The sequence below is a fragment of the Ctenocephalides felis genome, unplaced genomic scaffold, assembly GCF_003426905.1.
Source record: "Ctenocephalides felis isolate EL2017-DRISC unplaced genomic scaffold, ASM342690v1 CF-g0.4_SCAFFOLD_01886, whole genome shotgun sequence".
NCBI lineage: Eukaryota > Metazoa > Arthropoda > Insecta > Siphonaptera > Pulicidae > Ctenocephalides > Ctenocephalides felis.
The window spans coordinates 131,692,300-131,710,072 of NW_020538040.1; the positions used below are offsets into that span (position 1 = coordinate 131,692,300).

General features: G+C 31.0%; 1 protein-coding gene across 3 annotated transcripts in view; it reads left to right on the plus strand.

Annotated features, from left to right (window-relative positions):
- The first annotated feature begins 498 nt into the window (after positions 1-498).
- LOC113378768 (serine/threonine-protein phosphatase 1 regulatory subunit 10-like) overlaps positions 499-17,773 on the plus strand; it is a 38,647-nt gene continuing 21,372 nt past the window's right edge. Inside the window, exons 1-3 of one of the 3 annotated variants that reach the window (XM_026619361.1) lie at positions 499-714; positions 1,386-1,429; positions 3,499-3,596. In XM_026619361.1, coding sequence (XP_026475146.1) covers positions 1,427-1,429; positions 3,499-3,596 — 101 coding nt within the window. In that variant the 5' untranslated portion in view covers positions 499-714; positions 1,386-1,426. Of the gene's footprint in view, positions 715-1,017; positions 1,226-1,385; positions 1,430-3,498; positions 3,597-17,773 lie in introns of those variants that run through there. The other 2 variants (XM_026619362.1, XM_026619363.1) reach the window with 2 other exon arrangements.

A 17,773-nucleotide genomic window follows, 5' to 3' on the forward strand; every position in this document is an offset into this window, starting at 1 on the left:
TAAGGCACCCGCCACACGGGCTGAATGGTAAAAACACATACGAGAGTTGTGATCAGGAATAAGACAGTATGGTTGCATTGTATTGTATCAAGATATTAATATATTATTATATTCACATATTGTTTAGGTAGTATTATGCAATTTTGTTCGAAACAAAATAGGGGTTTTCGAATTATTAAATATTTATTCTATTCAATAGCACGGTGTTTGATCATTAAATTATGTAAGGTTTTAATAATTCTCTTGAAAAAAATATAAAGTTTTACGTAATAAATTTATGTACGTAATGTATGTATGATGAATTTTAAATCTTAATTAATTTAATAATTAGGGTGTTCTCGTAGTTATCGTAAACAATAGATAAATATCGAAGTATCGACGCGTGTGTCAATTCCCTTACAATAAAACGAATAGGATTCTGTTCCATTAGTTCTGGCAACACTTAAATATTATGCATAGAACTCGGTTTCCGAGTGACACGTACACATACGAGTCGATTTTAGGGCACACGACACATTCCTTTTTCCTTGGTGGCCGGAGGTGAATTTGTGTTACGCGGTGTATCTACGTACAGATATATTACTGTAATTTGTTGTGTATATTACTTTGTGCGCATTACATATTAAAAATTATATTTATATATATATTAGAACTATTATAATCCAACTGATGGCACGAAACAATAAGAAATATATTCTAAGTTCATATTATTAGGTAAAATATTGCAAAGTAAATTATAACAATAAATATAATTCATTCGTACATTTATGTAATTAATGGAACTTGATACTGCTCAGATTACATCGTACAAATAAAATTTTTGTGATTTCACCCGCCAAGTGGTACAAAATTACTTTGAACTCATCTAAGAGTAATTAGGGTGATGTAACATGATCAATAAATTATTGATAATTAGGGCGTAGTTTCGAAGTAGCCATATTGTCACAGGTCATTTTGATATTTGAAGGTTGGCTTGCTTGCTTTGAGAACTTGTTGGTTCTTGAATCGCCATTGCGAGAAATCAATTACTACATTGCCTGCTACTTTATAACTGGGCATTTCTGGCGGATATCATGATCTCCAGATATAATTCAAGCAAACTATCTTAGAAAATAAATTGAAATATGGCCTGAGATTTGGGACTAAATCGAAAGAATACAAAAATAATAAATTAAATCAAACATATCAGCAACTTACTAGTTTTCGAAGAGACTTGAATTATGCTGTAATTATAATTTCTTTGTGTAATTTAACTTCTAGTGTCTTATAATTGATTTTGTTTACAATTTGTGTTTGTGCTTCTAATTTGTATTTATACCTAATCTATTGAAAAGACATAATTTCTTCAAAAGCTAGTGTTAAGTCGATATTTATGCTTGTTTTAGAACCTGTCGGCCGTCATCTAGATATTCACCGACGTTGAACCATGGTGAGTTATGTTAACATATTATATATTTTCATAGTATATTTATTTATTTATTCATTTATAGTATATTTAAATATTTTTTCTAATTAGTGGCATAAAATTGTGTCGCGGACATATTTTTGTATAATTTATCTTTAATTTACATATTTCAAGATTAAGTTTATTGCTTTATGGGGTGGTGTTAATTTGTTGACAACGCTTTTTCATTATTCACCAAAAATAAACATCTGATACCCTATTATTATAACCTATAATAAAACAAAAGTTTGTTATCTGCATGTGGTCTATTCTGAATATTTTAAAATGGATGTATGTATAAATAAATAAATAAGTACATAAATAATTATATATATATATATATATATATATATATATATATATATACACATGTAAATATGGTATTGTGATAATATTTCAAGTGACAGATCTATGATTTGAAAGTATTTAGTACAGGTATATATGAGTGAACTTTGCCATAATTTGAAATTGATGTTCAATAATTACGATTTATTTTATATTGTATCATTGCTTCTCATTGACTTACACATGTTTCCTCTCAATTTTTCGTAATATGTAATCTAAATAAACTACTTGTATATACATAACAGATAACTGCATGAAAACAAGTTACAGTCAGTAAAATGATCTTGTGTTCATATTTCAATTTATTTGGTTAAATGATCATTTTGTATATATTCAGTTATATACTTTTATTTTTACTTATATTTTTACCATTTAAATTCATTTTAACTTTTCGCTATGTTTATGGACATAAGTTAAAAATATTACATTTATCGATGAAAATATTGTTATTACTGAAATTATTTGCACATTGAAAATCTTGTAATTATTAATCTAATCTATATTAGGTATTATTAACTTATTTGTCACATATAAGTTTATTATCTGAAAAGTGTCAAGATTATCAATACAGAAATGCAATGCCATATTGTATTGTACGAGTTAGTGAGAAATATTTTATTTAAGACCACCATTGAATAATTGGGCAAATTTTCTACTACCATATTGTTGAATGCATACTTATACAAGCAATTTGAGTAATAAGTTAAAAGTTGTAATACAGTAATGATATTGTTGATATTGCTACATTTTATGTAAATCCACTAACTTGTTGCATTATCACTATTATTAGATCAAGAACTGTAGATTGATATGCTTGAAAATGGAATTTGTATAGATATTCTGTGCTATATCAGAATTTTTTTCAAGTCTGGAAACGTCTTACATTTTATGATATTCAAATATTCAAATAAATCGAGTTTGTTTTGCATAACAAATAATTAATAAGCTAGTATTGGCTTGCTAATTATAAATATTTCATTATATAAAATTAGCATTATAAATATCACATTTTAGAATGTTATTCTTTACTTTTACCAATTAATTTTATTCTGGTACTTCTTATGTATATTAAGAATTGTATTTTTTCATCTCGATAATTGTCTGCATTAGCAGCAATCGTTGAATTCAGCACTTTCTATAATGTTCAGCATAAAGATCTAAAACTCAGTTCAGTATTGTGTATGACTTTTAACATAATTGATGCCATTTATACCAACATATTAAATAATTATATATATATATATATATATATATATATATTTAATAGTTATTTCATTTAGATTATAAACACAAACATTTCAGTATTTAAAATAAAATAATCATCTAGTTAGCCAAGCTTAATTTTGTTTATTATTAATATTCTGTAGTATTTATGAATTTTTAGGCAATATAATTGCATAGTTTTTATGTGTTGATGTTACTTGTTCAATCTTAATGATCTGTTCAAACATATTCTTATAATATGCAGCTATTAAAAGTACATAGAAAAGTACCCAAACTAAGTATATGTCCATTACATATCAATATACAACATGTAGTGAATGTATGTAGTATTTCAATATGCTTCATTTATACTTTTATGTTTGCTGAATTTTTATAGAAGAAGTAAATACTTTCAAATCATAGACGTATCATATATAAATGCATTCTAATTTATTCATATTATTTTTAATTATTAGTATATAATTTGAATGACATTTATTTTGCAGCCTCGTATAGATCCTTTGCAACTTTTGAATTGTTTGAGCGTTCTGTTGCGCCCTGACGGTGGTATAAGAAGTGAAGCCGAAGTTCTTCGTTTAGCTAGGTAAGCTCCATTTTTCATAATTAATATTATTTATGTATACTTTATATATATATATATATATATATATATATATATATATATATATATATATATATATATATATATAATGCATATATTCGTACATAAATAGATACATCAATATAATATATCATCAATAATATGGAAACTGCGCTATAAATAAAGTGCATTTTACGTAATATAAACTATAAGGTCTAATATAAAAATATATTGAAACATACAACATCTAGTGACTAGAGTTATTAACATCTAGTGATTTTCATTTTAGGGGCTGTTCATTAATCTTTTGAGTGATCTTTTCTCAAACATTTTTCCCTTTGATACGTGGTAATATATAAACTATCCCAGTATCGAACAAGCTCGATTTAAAATTCACTTATGATTTTATAAACTGTCACATTACTTTTTATTGGAATTAAAACTGCTTTCATACTCATAATTTTTTCAATTCATTTGATTATGTGAAACTAGAGTTCGTGTTATACGGAACAAAGAACTAGTACAAAAAGAAGGGTTTCGTTCCAAAAATTCAAGAAAACATTCTGCATATCACGATTTTATAATAAACATTGTTCTATTTGATTTATCTAAGAAGTTACATGTTATACACGTTACATGAATGATATGATTCAAGTGCTATCCAACCCGATCCTTTTTTTTGCAAGAAATCGTTATCCTCTGAGCAGTTTTGTGTACTACCTCCAGATCCGTACATTATTTTTTGCCAAAAAAATATATTTGCGATTACTGGCTTTTAGCGAAAAGATATTTATATATCTAATACATGCAAAGTTATCCTTATTAAAATTTTATGCTCATTTTATTTATAAAGGGTGTTTGTTAAAAATATTGTGTGGATAAGCCTAAAATTTTTTTTTGATGGAACGTACGCGCTCAATTAATATCAAATTAGTTATCTTTTGCATTAATTTCAACACACTTATTGAGCTATTGTACGGCCATTTTACTAATTTTAGATTAGATGAAGTTTGATTGTTAAAAGGTGTTATTATATTCCTTATTTTATTAAGATTTTGCTACTAAACCGGGTTACAGCGAACAAGATATGCATGTATTGTATATATATATATATATATATATATATATATATATATATAGATTTTTTTTGAATCGCTTAGAACAAACACAAATAAATTTTAACTTTATTTTATTTTAACAAAGATTATTATAATACATAAAACTTGGCTCGCCTGGCAGGTACTTAGGAGGTTTAAATCGCCTGGCAATTTGATTTTTGAACATCTAACTGAATACATTATTAAATCGTATAAAAAAAATTAAAGCCTCCAGGACTTTACCAGTTTATTATTAATTTTTTTACATTTTCAAACGCTTGGACTATGATGTGCAGGGCTTAATAAACCTGCCAGGTGATGGTTTTATTTTTTAGTCATGCAGCAACAAGTTATTCAAAAGGTTTAGTAGCTCTCAGTCTAGCATATAAAGTTAATAACAAAAATAGTGAATAATCTGTCAGTAATGGAGGCTCAATGTAAAGGTTGATCAACCAATTATATTAACACGTTCACGCCGGCGAGGGCCACCGGTGACCCGCACGAGATTCTTATTTCTGTGATTTGCACGAGTTTTAATCAACTTGACAGTTTTAATATATCTGTTTTGCCCGGTGTACGAATCTGAATATTATTTTTTTACAGTTTGTAGCGTAAGTTATATACTTTATCAAGCAAGGTGACGTTTCTTGAGACCCACGAGACCCTACACTTTCTGGCCAAACAAATATGTTTTTTATTTATACTAAATTCTTGACATCTGTAATTCATAAATTTGGTATTCCGAAATCTGGCTTAGCCGGAACATGTGCATTACAGTGTAGAATTACTTGAAATTTTCAAAATATTTTTCAAAAGTAAGTAAGGAACAATAGTTGTTTCCAAAGGTCTTTAAGAATTTATTTCACATCTATACGTTTTGTCTATAATCCTAGCCTTCATTCGGTTGAAACTAAAAATAAAATTTAAAAGCTAAAAAATTGAATTATAAAGAATTATAAGTATTAAAAAAAAGTATTTACAATTAGTTAATCTTAGCATTAAAACTGAAAATTCAATAATCCATGGTATCGCACAGTTATATGGTATCGTTATAAATAGTCAGAAGTGATCTCAATAATTCTTCTTTTAAACAAATTTTCCTCGAAATGAAGTATAGCCTGGTTAAAAATGTTTATATTGTGTTTTAAAGTATAAATGTGGTCCGTAAACATAGTTTTAAATTGTCTAAGATTTTTTTGAATTCTTTTTGTGTTCCAATTTTTTTCACAAAACCATAACAAATATACTCATAAATGTTCACGGGGCAAATTGATATTTATTTCATTTAAATTGATTAGGCTCAGTAAGATTTTCAATTTCATTAATTAATTCGTTTTTGGAGTACGGGACTTTGAACATGTTTTTTTGAAGTATGCTGTTTCATGCCTAGAGAATGGAATGAGATTTCAAAAAGTCTATGTAAAAATTTACAGATTCGCCATAGATTTGTATGGTGCCTAGTTTCTTATAAAAAACCATTGATTTTCACATTTTTCTCTTATCTTTCTGAAATATTTGCACATCACTGGCAATACTAAGTATAACTAAAATAAACTGTCTTGATACTTCATTAAAAATAAATTATTGTCGAAGAAAAAAATTACCTTCTCTTATTTTAATTGAAATAAACTGAGATCCACTCACAAAATAGACGATAATTTGACCCTTTGTAATATAAATATTTATTATATATATATATATATATATATATATATATATATATATATATATATATATATATATAATTCCATGCAACAAGGTTAATTATTGTACTCATCCGAAACGGCTTTACCAATTTTAACCAAATTTTATATGCGTATTCAGCAGGTCTGAGAATCGGCGACTATGTATTTTTCATACACCTAAGTGATAAAGGTTGTTCGTACTTATTTTTTTTTAATTCCTGGGCGAAATGTTTTCTTTTTATCTTTTTTATAATGTGGCATTATAAATACATACTGAATTTTTACATTTTTATCAACAACCCTTTTTATAACTATTTTTGAAATCAAATGATTTTTTATCCTGCTTCTAGTCAATGCAGGTTTTTTTTTTACCAAATTTCAATTCTGATTTAACTACAAAAAGGCACATTTTCGACATCAGGGATCAAAATAAGAAACTTTGCTCAAGAAACCATACTTCTAAAATGAATTCTGCTGTCCCGTGCATTGGCCGAAATGTTAAGTTTAAATCTTGAAAAATTCCATTTTGACCCATTTAGAATGCCTCCGTTGCGTCCAAATGTACACACAGTGGTACCCAGCATAACGTAGGCTTCGGGAAATGGACGCTGCGCATGACGAACATTTTCTTCGGGCGCGAACTTTCCGAACTTTTGCTCCATACGACGTACTTATCCGTTGTTATTTGCAGCCAAACATATGTTGCTCAAATAAATTCAAAGAGTGGACTTTGGAGAGTTTTTCCCTGCTGTGAAAATATACGTACTTGTTGGTATGGATATTGATGGCAAAAAACTCACATTTAAATCATTATTGAATAATTTTACATTCACACTCTAAAGATCTGGAGAAAAGTTTGAATGTGGATTATCAAAAACCTAGGAAGAAAAGACTAGCTCGCAGATTTTTAGTGCATAAAGTCCATAAAGGAATTTTTGGTCAAATGCAATTCGTAAATGTTTACTTTTCAAACATGACTGATGCCAAGATCAAAAATTAGTACAATCATGAGCTTATCTATCATTTGCGGTGGGTTTTAAAGAAGAGAATAAAAGAAACAACTATTGACGGTTTCTATAAAAATTCAGAAGCTAAAAGGGCAAAACAGGAAGCATTACCACTCTGATAATAACTTATTTCTTTAATTGGTAATATTTTTAAATGTCTTAATCCTATATAAAATTCATATGGCCAAATTTAAAAATACAGAACGAATTAATTGTATTTTCATTTTTTTCGCATAACGACTTTCTCTCGGAACAAATCGAGCTTAACGAACAGAGCCTAAATGATAGCTTTCCAGTACCACTTTCATGACTTTGGCGACGTTTTCATTCATAGAAGAACGCCAATCATAAGCTAGTCACTTACGTAATTGAACGTAAATAACAAAATAATTGAGGATGAGGATCAAACTTTATACCAATAATAAAGACACTTGTGCTAACATTCCAGCGAAAAATAATTTAACAGATGCACGGTACCCTCGTTTTAAATGAGCAATACACGTATTTAGTTGGAAGTGCATATGTATTTATAGGCAGAAGCGAGTTTTGAATTAGTGTGTGTAAGAAAAAAGGTCTCAATGTCTACTATAATATATATATATATATATATATATATATATATATATATATATATACATACAAGAAGTAGCGTGTTGTAGGAGAAAATCCTCCATCTTCCGAGGAATGTCACATTTTCGGATTCGCGTAGTATGGAAACCATTTTCCCAGAGTACCGTGTAAAGGGAGGGTTCTTTGTTCATATATATATATATATATATATATATATATATATATATATATATGTGTGTATGTTTGTGCGTGCGTGCTTTTTTGTATAGCGAAGGAAATGCGTTTATGCATCTCAGGCTGGGTTATTCGTGTGGGTATATCGGACTTGCATCTGGTCCCCACGGAAAGCGCCGTTAGGCATTTCTTTTTCTTTCCGAAGATAACAAATCTATTTAACACGTCGGTGGCGGTCAATGTGTCTAAGGCGTAGTCAGCATTCTTCTACAAGGGTATCTGAAATAATTCATCGGCTAAATATTTCCGCTACACCGTTCCGTAGTGCACTAAATCACGGGCACACGAAGGACACGTGCTCAGCATCTTCGATTTCGTTCTAACAATATGGGCAATCCGGCGAAGTGTTGTGCTTTAAGCGGTGTAGGTAGGCTCGTAAACAGCCATATCCAGATAGCATTTGTGTAATGTAATAGTTAACTTCTCCATTTGGAATGAGACGATACGTTTTTCACTGCGGCAACCCTTCGTCCGATATTGTGTGAAATGCGCAAGCAACTCTTAAGACACTCAGATGTTATATAGGTCCTGCCATCCTCTGCGAATTTTGAGTCTTCAGAGCGTCAGCATATATGCAACTACCAGATGTTAGCATCGAAGTAACCACTTCGTGTGTGTGTATGTGTGGATGTGTATGCGCCATATACGAGGGGAACCCAAAAATAACGGTAATTGCGCGGGGGGAAGGGGGGGGCGGAGTGTTAGATCGGGTTCTTTAGCGCGTTCTTGAAGCGGTGACTCTCAAATCTGTGTGCAAAGTTTGGTCGCTGTGATTGCATTGGTTCTGTGAGAATTTTTTTAGTTTAACGAATTTTTCCATATCCCAGCGAAAACGTGAGATGGCTAAGTGCCGAGAGTAACGCGCGGCTGTGAAATTTGATGCTGGAACACCTAGTGAAATCTGATGCTGAAAACAGCTTATAGGGGGATAGTACATTGAGTAAAACACGAGTCTACGACTGGTTTTTGCATTTCAACAATGAAAGGATGTCAATTGAAGACCAACCTCGTTCATAGCGTTCTTCAACTTCACGAACGGACGAAAACGTTGAAAAAATCAACCTATCAATCTACTTACAAAAAAACATCCGGAAGAAAAGGGCGGATTTCTGGCGCACAGAGGACTTCTTCTTCCACCACGACAATGCACCTGCCCACACAGCACTGTCCGTGCGGTTTTTGACTAGAAATGGCATGTCACCGATTGCTCACCCTTCCCCCACATTTACCGGACCTAGCCCTCTGTGACTTTTTTTTTATTCCCCAGACTCTTTTGAGACTGTAGAAGAGGTGAAACAGAAACTGGAAGGTATAAAGAAATAACAAAAAGTGAATTTGAAAACTGGAAGAAAAGATTGAACAAGTATATTAGAGTCCATGGGGATTACTTCAAAGATGATAAAAATTTGGTGTAAAAAATTGATCAATGAAAAAGGTTTCGCACAATTTGCGTTATTTTGGGTCACCCCTCGTAAAAATCATATTTTAATACATATTTAGTGTTTTTCAAGTTAGGAATTCACTCATAATGACTAAAGATTCAACATTGAGATATATATATATATATATATATATATATATATATATATATATATATATATATAGGTTTTCGGAAAGTCACTTCGTTTTTTTACCACCAGAATTTAACTATATTTTTTTGAACCTAATATCAAACTTAAGCTCTATAATTATTATTATGATTTATTAAACTTATATTTTAAGGGTTTTGTGTAAAAAATTCTAATCAATTACATGCAGTCTTTAGAAGGTGCCACTTTGAATACGGAAGGAATTTAGGAATTTTCGACATATTTTACTCTTTTGATATAGAAAAGGTAAAAATACTGTTTGAGTAAAAATGAAATTGACCTCATCTATATAGAAATGGCGTGTTGATAGTAGGACAGTGCCAAAATTAGTTCGCTAAATTTTATTTCTGGTATTTTGATGTACAAGATGCATCAGGTCCAAGAAGTACGATTGAAGCTAATAACGAAGCGAGAAAGGCATTAGTTGATGCAAACCGGCGAATAACAAAACATGAGATTCCATTGAGTTAAAATTTAACAGTTCAAAGGTCTGGGATTATCCTCAAAACTCAATGTATGGTTCGCAGAGAGAAACGTGTGTCTCCGCACTGGCGTCCGGGATTTGCCTCTGAAAAGTCGTGAAAATTGTCAGGTTTTGAAGCGAAATGTAATTAGTAATATCAAATGGGATGTAAAGAATACAATACACGTAATTGCCTATGAAACTATAAAAAAGAGCCTGCTCAAAACCAAGTGCAAAGCTGAAATTTGTCAGAAAAGGAAATGCAGTATGTTTGGTAAGATTTCAAAGGAGTTTTTTTTTATTTTTCAGCATTTTTAGGATAACATAACGGTTAATTCTGATGCCTGGTCTCATCAGCTGGATAAACTAAATAATGTACTTCAATAGAAAAGATCAGAATAATCCCACAAGCAAGGAATAGTACTGCATCAAGACCTCACATAAGTTTGGTCAATCGCCAAAAGCTTTTGTAGCTTGAATGAGGGACCCAACGACACTTTCATCATATTCTCCAGACCTGCCATCATCGGACCATTATTTGTTTCGGTCACTAAAAAATTTTTATAGGCTGTAAAACTCTTACCTCAAATCAGCATGACAAAAAAGCACTTTGATCAGTTTTTTTGCCAATAACGACCAAAAAATTTACGATCTCGGAATTATGCTAATACCAAGAATATGACAAAAGATGTTCGACCAAAACTGCCAATACATAATTTATTGAAGTATTTGTTTATTGTACGAAAATTACGTGCCAAAATGTCTATAAAAAACGAAGTTACTTTCCGAACAACCCAATATATATAGACATTCTATCGGCCAATACGTCGAATAAAAATAATGTACTAAAATTATATTCTGAAACGCCGATATATATATATATATATATATATATATATATATATATACAGGGTGGCTAATATGTAATGCAACAAGTAAAGCTTTGTCATTTTCATTTTAAATTTCATTGTTCAAAAGCAAAAATTTCGGAAATGACATCAAATTTTAGAATCAGTTGAGATTTGTTCTAATTGGCCACCTTTGGCACAAATTATGGCCTTCAAACGGCAGAAAAACCATAACACGCTGCACGAAAGTGGCTCTGGGGTATTTTGGCCCATTCCCGGCGAGGCGCCTTCTTGGGATGATCGACACTTTGGTATTTTTTAGTGCGAACCTTACTCTCCAAAATGTCCAAGGCACAAAAGTCCAACGAATTCAGATCCAGAGATTTTGGTGTCTATTGTGCGATGAAAATGAAGCAAAAAAACCTCTTTTTTAAGCCATTTTCGGTAGACGCGTGCTGTGTTTGATGGTGCTGAGTCTTGTTGGATTGTCCATGGTCTGCGGCCGACTTCAATACTACCTTTAAGACATTTTTCCGATAATTTCGGCGATTATTTTGATCCCACGATCGATGAATAAGAGCGGAATGTCACCATCGTCCGTTACGGTGGTTCACACATTTTCCGTCGGCGGCGCTTGAGTTCTGGTGGCCAATCGAAGGTGTAAATTTTTACCTGACCTTTTTGGAAAGTAAACCCTATCATTTTGTTTGTTTACAAACTGCTCGATTTGGAATAACTTCCCATCTGAGAAAACCAAATTCGGTAACTAGCCACTTTCGTGCAAGCAAAGCAACTCCTTGGCTTCTTCCCGTCTAACTTTTTTTTGCGCATCGATGAGCTCTTGCACTTTTTGGAACTTCAATGGCTTTAGTCCAAGCTCATTTTTAAATATGTGTTGCATCCGTTTTTGCGATATGTTCAGCTCACGAGCCATTTTTTTACCACTGCGACACGAATTTCGATCGATTTTTGCCTATACTTTTTGGATAATTTCTGGCGTTGTTAGTGTTTTTTTTCGTCCACTTTTTGGACGCGGTGCAATACTGAGTGTATCACGGTTACGAGATATGGTACGAGAAACAAAATATTTGTTCGCATTTAAATGCTGGAGGGCTCTAAAGATAGCCACTTAAGGTTTTCCAGCCAAATATGAAGCAATCACACCATCACCCTTGACTTCCATCACGAATAACTTTTTTTCTGAATGCAATAGATCAAAATGCTTTTGTGCGGTTGTGAAAAACTAAATGAACAATCACTGGAATAAATCTGTCATTTGTCTGATGAGCGGTTTAAAAATGATAGCGTTCTGAAATTGATTGCAATACATATCAGCCACCCTGTATATATATATATATATATATATATATATATATATATGTGTGTGTGTGTGTATATGCAGTGTTTTTATTTCAATTAAGTTTGAACAAAAATGCATATTTGTTCCATATAGTTATTATGAAGCTAAATGAGCTGTATTAGAAGAATCAGCGAGTCAAATGCCCCATTGAACATAATTTTCTAAGAGATTAATTTTTTGTCATGCCTTCCAGAATATGACATATACATGTACGGTAAATGACCGTCTTTAAATTATGAAAAGATGCTAGACCACGATCGCTAGTCATACCACCTCATAATTTGATCAGCTTTATGCATTATTTCAAATAATTGATTTGTGATCGACTACCATTATGCGAATATTTCTGCAATCAACACCCATATACTTCATATATCTTTTTGTTTGACTAATCTGCTTTTTTTTCTTCGCTTCTTTTCTCTCAAAACTAGCAGCAACAAACGCATTGACCCCTACTTTGGATGTAAGTTGTAATCTAATCAAAATGAGTCATCAAGAAAGCTTATAAACAGTTCAAACATATTTGATAAATATATTATAAAACATTACTATTTTATGCATTTTAGTATGCATACAAAAATCTCATTGTATGCGGAAAGTGAGCCAATAAAATACTGCAATAAAAAAATTAAAACTAGGTAAAAGGAAAAACTTATATTAATTAATAAAAATGTTTAATATTACTTATTTCTAACAATTTAAAAAGTAAGACGTGTAAAATTTATTTTATTATTCTATTCTTATTAACTTCCCGTAGGGTAGTATGGTAATGGGCCGAAAATCGCAAATGAAAATGTTTGCATATCTCCACGTTTTGAAGGTATCTGAACATTTTGGCATACCTCAGAAAAAATGGATGTGTGTTTTGTATGTCCACATTTTTTCGTTTACGTTTTCGGGCGCACGGATGAACCGATTTGAATGGTTCAAAAAACATTCGATTTTCATTGATAGGGAGATGTGCTGATTAGTTTTTGGCAAAGGCAGGTCTAGCCGTTACGGAGATAAAGAGCAAAGAGTGCAGAAAATAGAAATTGAGTTTTTGAGAGAACAATTGCTTGTGGATTTTTTTTTTAAATTTGTATTTCGAAAATAATTCAGATTTTAATTTTAATTCTTGCTAAAGTTCTAAAGCTCACTTCATATACTTCAAATAAATAATTTTAACTTTGCGATTCAGTTTTTATTATTCTTATAAATATTAGAAAATGTTACAGTATTTATTTATAATCTATTTGAAAACCTTTAATATTTCTCGAACATTTAGTTACGGTACGGGAAGTTCCAGCAATTTGCTTAAGGCACGATGCCATACACCACTAGTTTTTAGTTTATTTAGAAATTTTGAGATTAAACACTTATTGCATTTATGAAGAGTCAATACCATTATTAAACCTGATTATAATTACATGAAAATTATTCTTCGATTATTCTTATACGAAATAATGTTTTAAACTTTGTATATAATAAGAACTAAAATTTAACAATAAAATATTTTGCATCAATTAATAATACTTCACATTGCCGTTCTACTATTGTAGAGGATTAATTTTATTATTCAATTTTAGCCTCTTATTTGTCTTTTATTCAAATTATATGGCACCCTTTTAGGTATATGGATATATTTATATGGACTTCTGGATTTATTCCATAGTTTTCAAACGGTAAAAAATGATTGTTTGTATAACATTAATATTTTTGCCGCTTCTTTCAGTCAAAGTGTCGTCATCATCTAATATAGCTTGCAATTCTCGTCTTTCGTCATTTCTGAACTGTTGAAATCATATTTTGCATGTTGCTCCTGATAGAGCATGATCGCCTTGTGTAATTTTTGATTATCGTAGTTATGAATATACCCCATTGCTATTAAATAAAATTTTGCACTTGAGCTGTTCACATTTGAACACAATTTCATTGTAGATGTGTATTTTTGCATAGAAAGTACAAATTAATTAAATTTTGTGGATCATTTTGTACGTAGTAAATCTTTTGCTTAGCTGTAACACGATGCAAGAAAACTTCTGTATATGTTGAATGATTCTTCATACGATTAGAGAAGTCGGACACATGATGATATGTCTTATCCTCGAATATAACTTCGAGGGAGGTGTTACATCTTCGGATGTAACTAACTACGCAGTTACCCAACTTTCTCTCTCTGTTATATATATATATATTATATATATATATATATATATATATATTTCTTAGCCATCTTCTCCTTACCCCAATATTTCCATGTAAAGATAACCTCGTTTAGCGCTGTTTCGCATTACATTCTACTTTGAGGAAGGTTAAGCGAGGTATTACTACACACACACACATATATATATATAAACGTTATATGAACGTTTTTCATAAACGGATAGAACATCTCTAACACTACGCCTTACTTTTGAGCTCCGGTCAAAACTCGGATCATTTTCAATGAATTGATCCATTATTTTAGCTTCTTTTTGCAAACGGCATCGAAAGTTCTTTTTGCTCTGAATCGCTACTGTCAGCATTTTTGTTTTCTTCTTGTTCAGTTAATTCCAAGACCTCATCATTAGAAAGACTGCGCTGCTTTTTGAATTATTTACCCCTTCAAAACCTGGGTTGAAATAAGAGCACGAAATCGAAACAGCACTGAACAAAACAGTGTAAAGCATTTTTATCATATTTTGATACTTGCTTAATTTTAAAAAGCATTTGGAGTTATAAACCTAATCTCGCTCTGAGAAATGCGCTAAGAATTTCGCCGAGAAAGTTTTTACCGTCGTACGCTCTTACATAATTTGTCATCGAATTTTCACGAGAAAAATACAAGTAAATATGCAATATATTATATAGACATATAATCTTTGAAATGCAAAGCGATTTTGCCGATTGTTTACATTGTGGTTTGTAGTGGGATGCATATGCAAAAAAAAAAAACATTTGTAGATAGTAGTGGGCCACTTGCGTAATGCCGTTCTTTGCACAGCGAAGTGTTTTATAAATTTATCGAACGTCTTATTTATTTACTTATTTTTATCCCTTCAGCCATAATGCCTTTAAAAAAAACAGAAAACTCTAAAAGAGTGGTGAATTATGAATAATTGGTTATTGCTATGAAGGAAGTGAAAATAATTAACATACGGAACATGTTGCTTCTGCTGTTACCAACGTTAGCAGATAGTCTTTTCAACGCATCAATACATCCCTAAAAACAGAGACGTCACGGCAGAATCAGCACAGGGTTAAAAATCACAAGTACCAGCAAAAGTTTTCAAGAAGGCCAATACTTCATAATCAGCTGCGAAAGAGGCAAAAAATGAAATTCTTCGGTTTCTTCAAGTGAAGACACCAATTTTGGAATGATTTGCAATAAATTGATTCTGGCAGAGTTGTCAAGAAAAAATCATCATTGCTTGAATGTTACAAAATGCTTTTTTCAGCAATTTTATCATTCCAACTTTATTACTTCATTTCAGACATTAAATGAACTTTTTTACTGAAGTCACTGTTTTCTCAATTTCTACCTTCATTTTGTGTCAACGATTTTGAATTTTGTAAATTTGACAACGGATTCGTAATCAGGCATTTTAAAACCTTCAGGGTGAGAATTTGTAGCGTATAGCAGCATTTTTTTTTCAGATAAAAATTTGGGTGGCCCACTTCTCTCTACATTTTCGGGAAACACGGTCAATACACTTTTTTTGCCATTCAAAAATAGAAATACGAGGTCTGTTCAAAAAGTACCCGGAATTTTCGTTTTTTCAAAAAAATATTTATTTATTCGTCTACATTAATGTGGTCCCTTCAAAGTAGTCCCCCCCAGATATAATACACTTATGCCAGCGATTTTTTCCAATTTTCGAAGCACCCTTGATATTCACTTTTTGATATGTCCTTGAGCACTCTCAGCGATTTTCTTCAATCGAGGAAAACCGCCGTCCTTTCATGGGTCTCTTCAACTTGGGAATAGGAAAAAGTCACACGGAGCCATATCTGGTGAATTTTTGCACTTTGCAACACTTTATTTCATTTTTTACGCAAATTTAATACAAATTCTTTGACTTTTCAATCTTCCATTGTAAAAATCGCCGAGCTCAGAAAAAACACGTCTTAACAACAAAACAACCTTAGCGACTACCACAGACAAAGTAAACAGTGAATATAGCTGAAAATTTCATCATACTTTAGGGGCATGTATACCAACACAATAAAAAAAAAATTTGACAATCAGACACTCCAGACCCGCGAAATTTAATTATTAGTAATTCCGGGTACTTTTGGAACACACCTAACGTACTTCTAAAAATAATTGCAATCATCCGCTATGATAAATGTTGCGTTTTGAAATACCCTTGAAACTAAAAAAAATGAGAAAATATTTGCATTTTTAAACCGGTTTACAACCAAAAATAAAAACGTGGCCCACCATATATATATATATATATATATTATATATTATATATAATATGCAAAGAGTACAGAGAATAGAAATAGTTTTTGAGAAAACGGAGTATCCGATTTGAATGATTCAAAAACATTCAAATTGTAATGATTGGGATAAGTGGTGATTAGTTTTTGGCAAAGAAAGGCTCAGTCATTTCGAAGATACAAAGCTAAATGTACAAAAAATAGCAGTTTTTGAGAGAACTAAGCACCTGATTTGAATGATTCAAAAAACTTTCTGCTTGTGTTGACAAAACAATTGCTTTTGGGATTTTTTTTGTTTCATTTTTTCCAACACATTTTTTTCAGATTTTAATTTTAAATCTGTCTAAAGTTCTATAGCTCGTTACATACTTCAGATAAGTAATTTTAACTTTGCAATTCAGTTAATATAATTCTTATAAATATTAGGCAATGTTACAGTATTTATTTATAATTTCAATTTATTTATAATTCATAATAATTTATTTGAAAACATTTAATATTCCTCGAACATTTCGTTACGGCACGGAAGTTTCAGCAATTTGCTTTAAGGTGCCATGCACTGCTAGTTTAAATTTGTGTTTATATAAATAAATTATGACTAAATATGTAATACACCTATCCCCCATTTTACAGGGTGCTCGTTTTCGATCTTACACGGTTTCTGAAAATATTTTTTACGAAATTTAATAATTTTGAATTTACACGTTATTATAATCACTGAACTATAATTTTGCTTATATCTACAATAACATGTTCATTGTTTTACTGTCAAAATTTAACACTACAAAATGTATGTTACAGTTACGAATTCTTAGTAGTCTATAATGGAAATCTATAGATTAAGATGGTAACTTTTCGTTTTGTGATCAAAACTAAATTTATGTGTATATATCAAAACAAAGAGCGTCATTGTTTTTCTT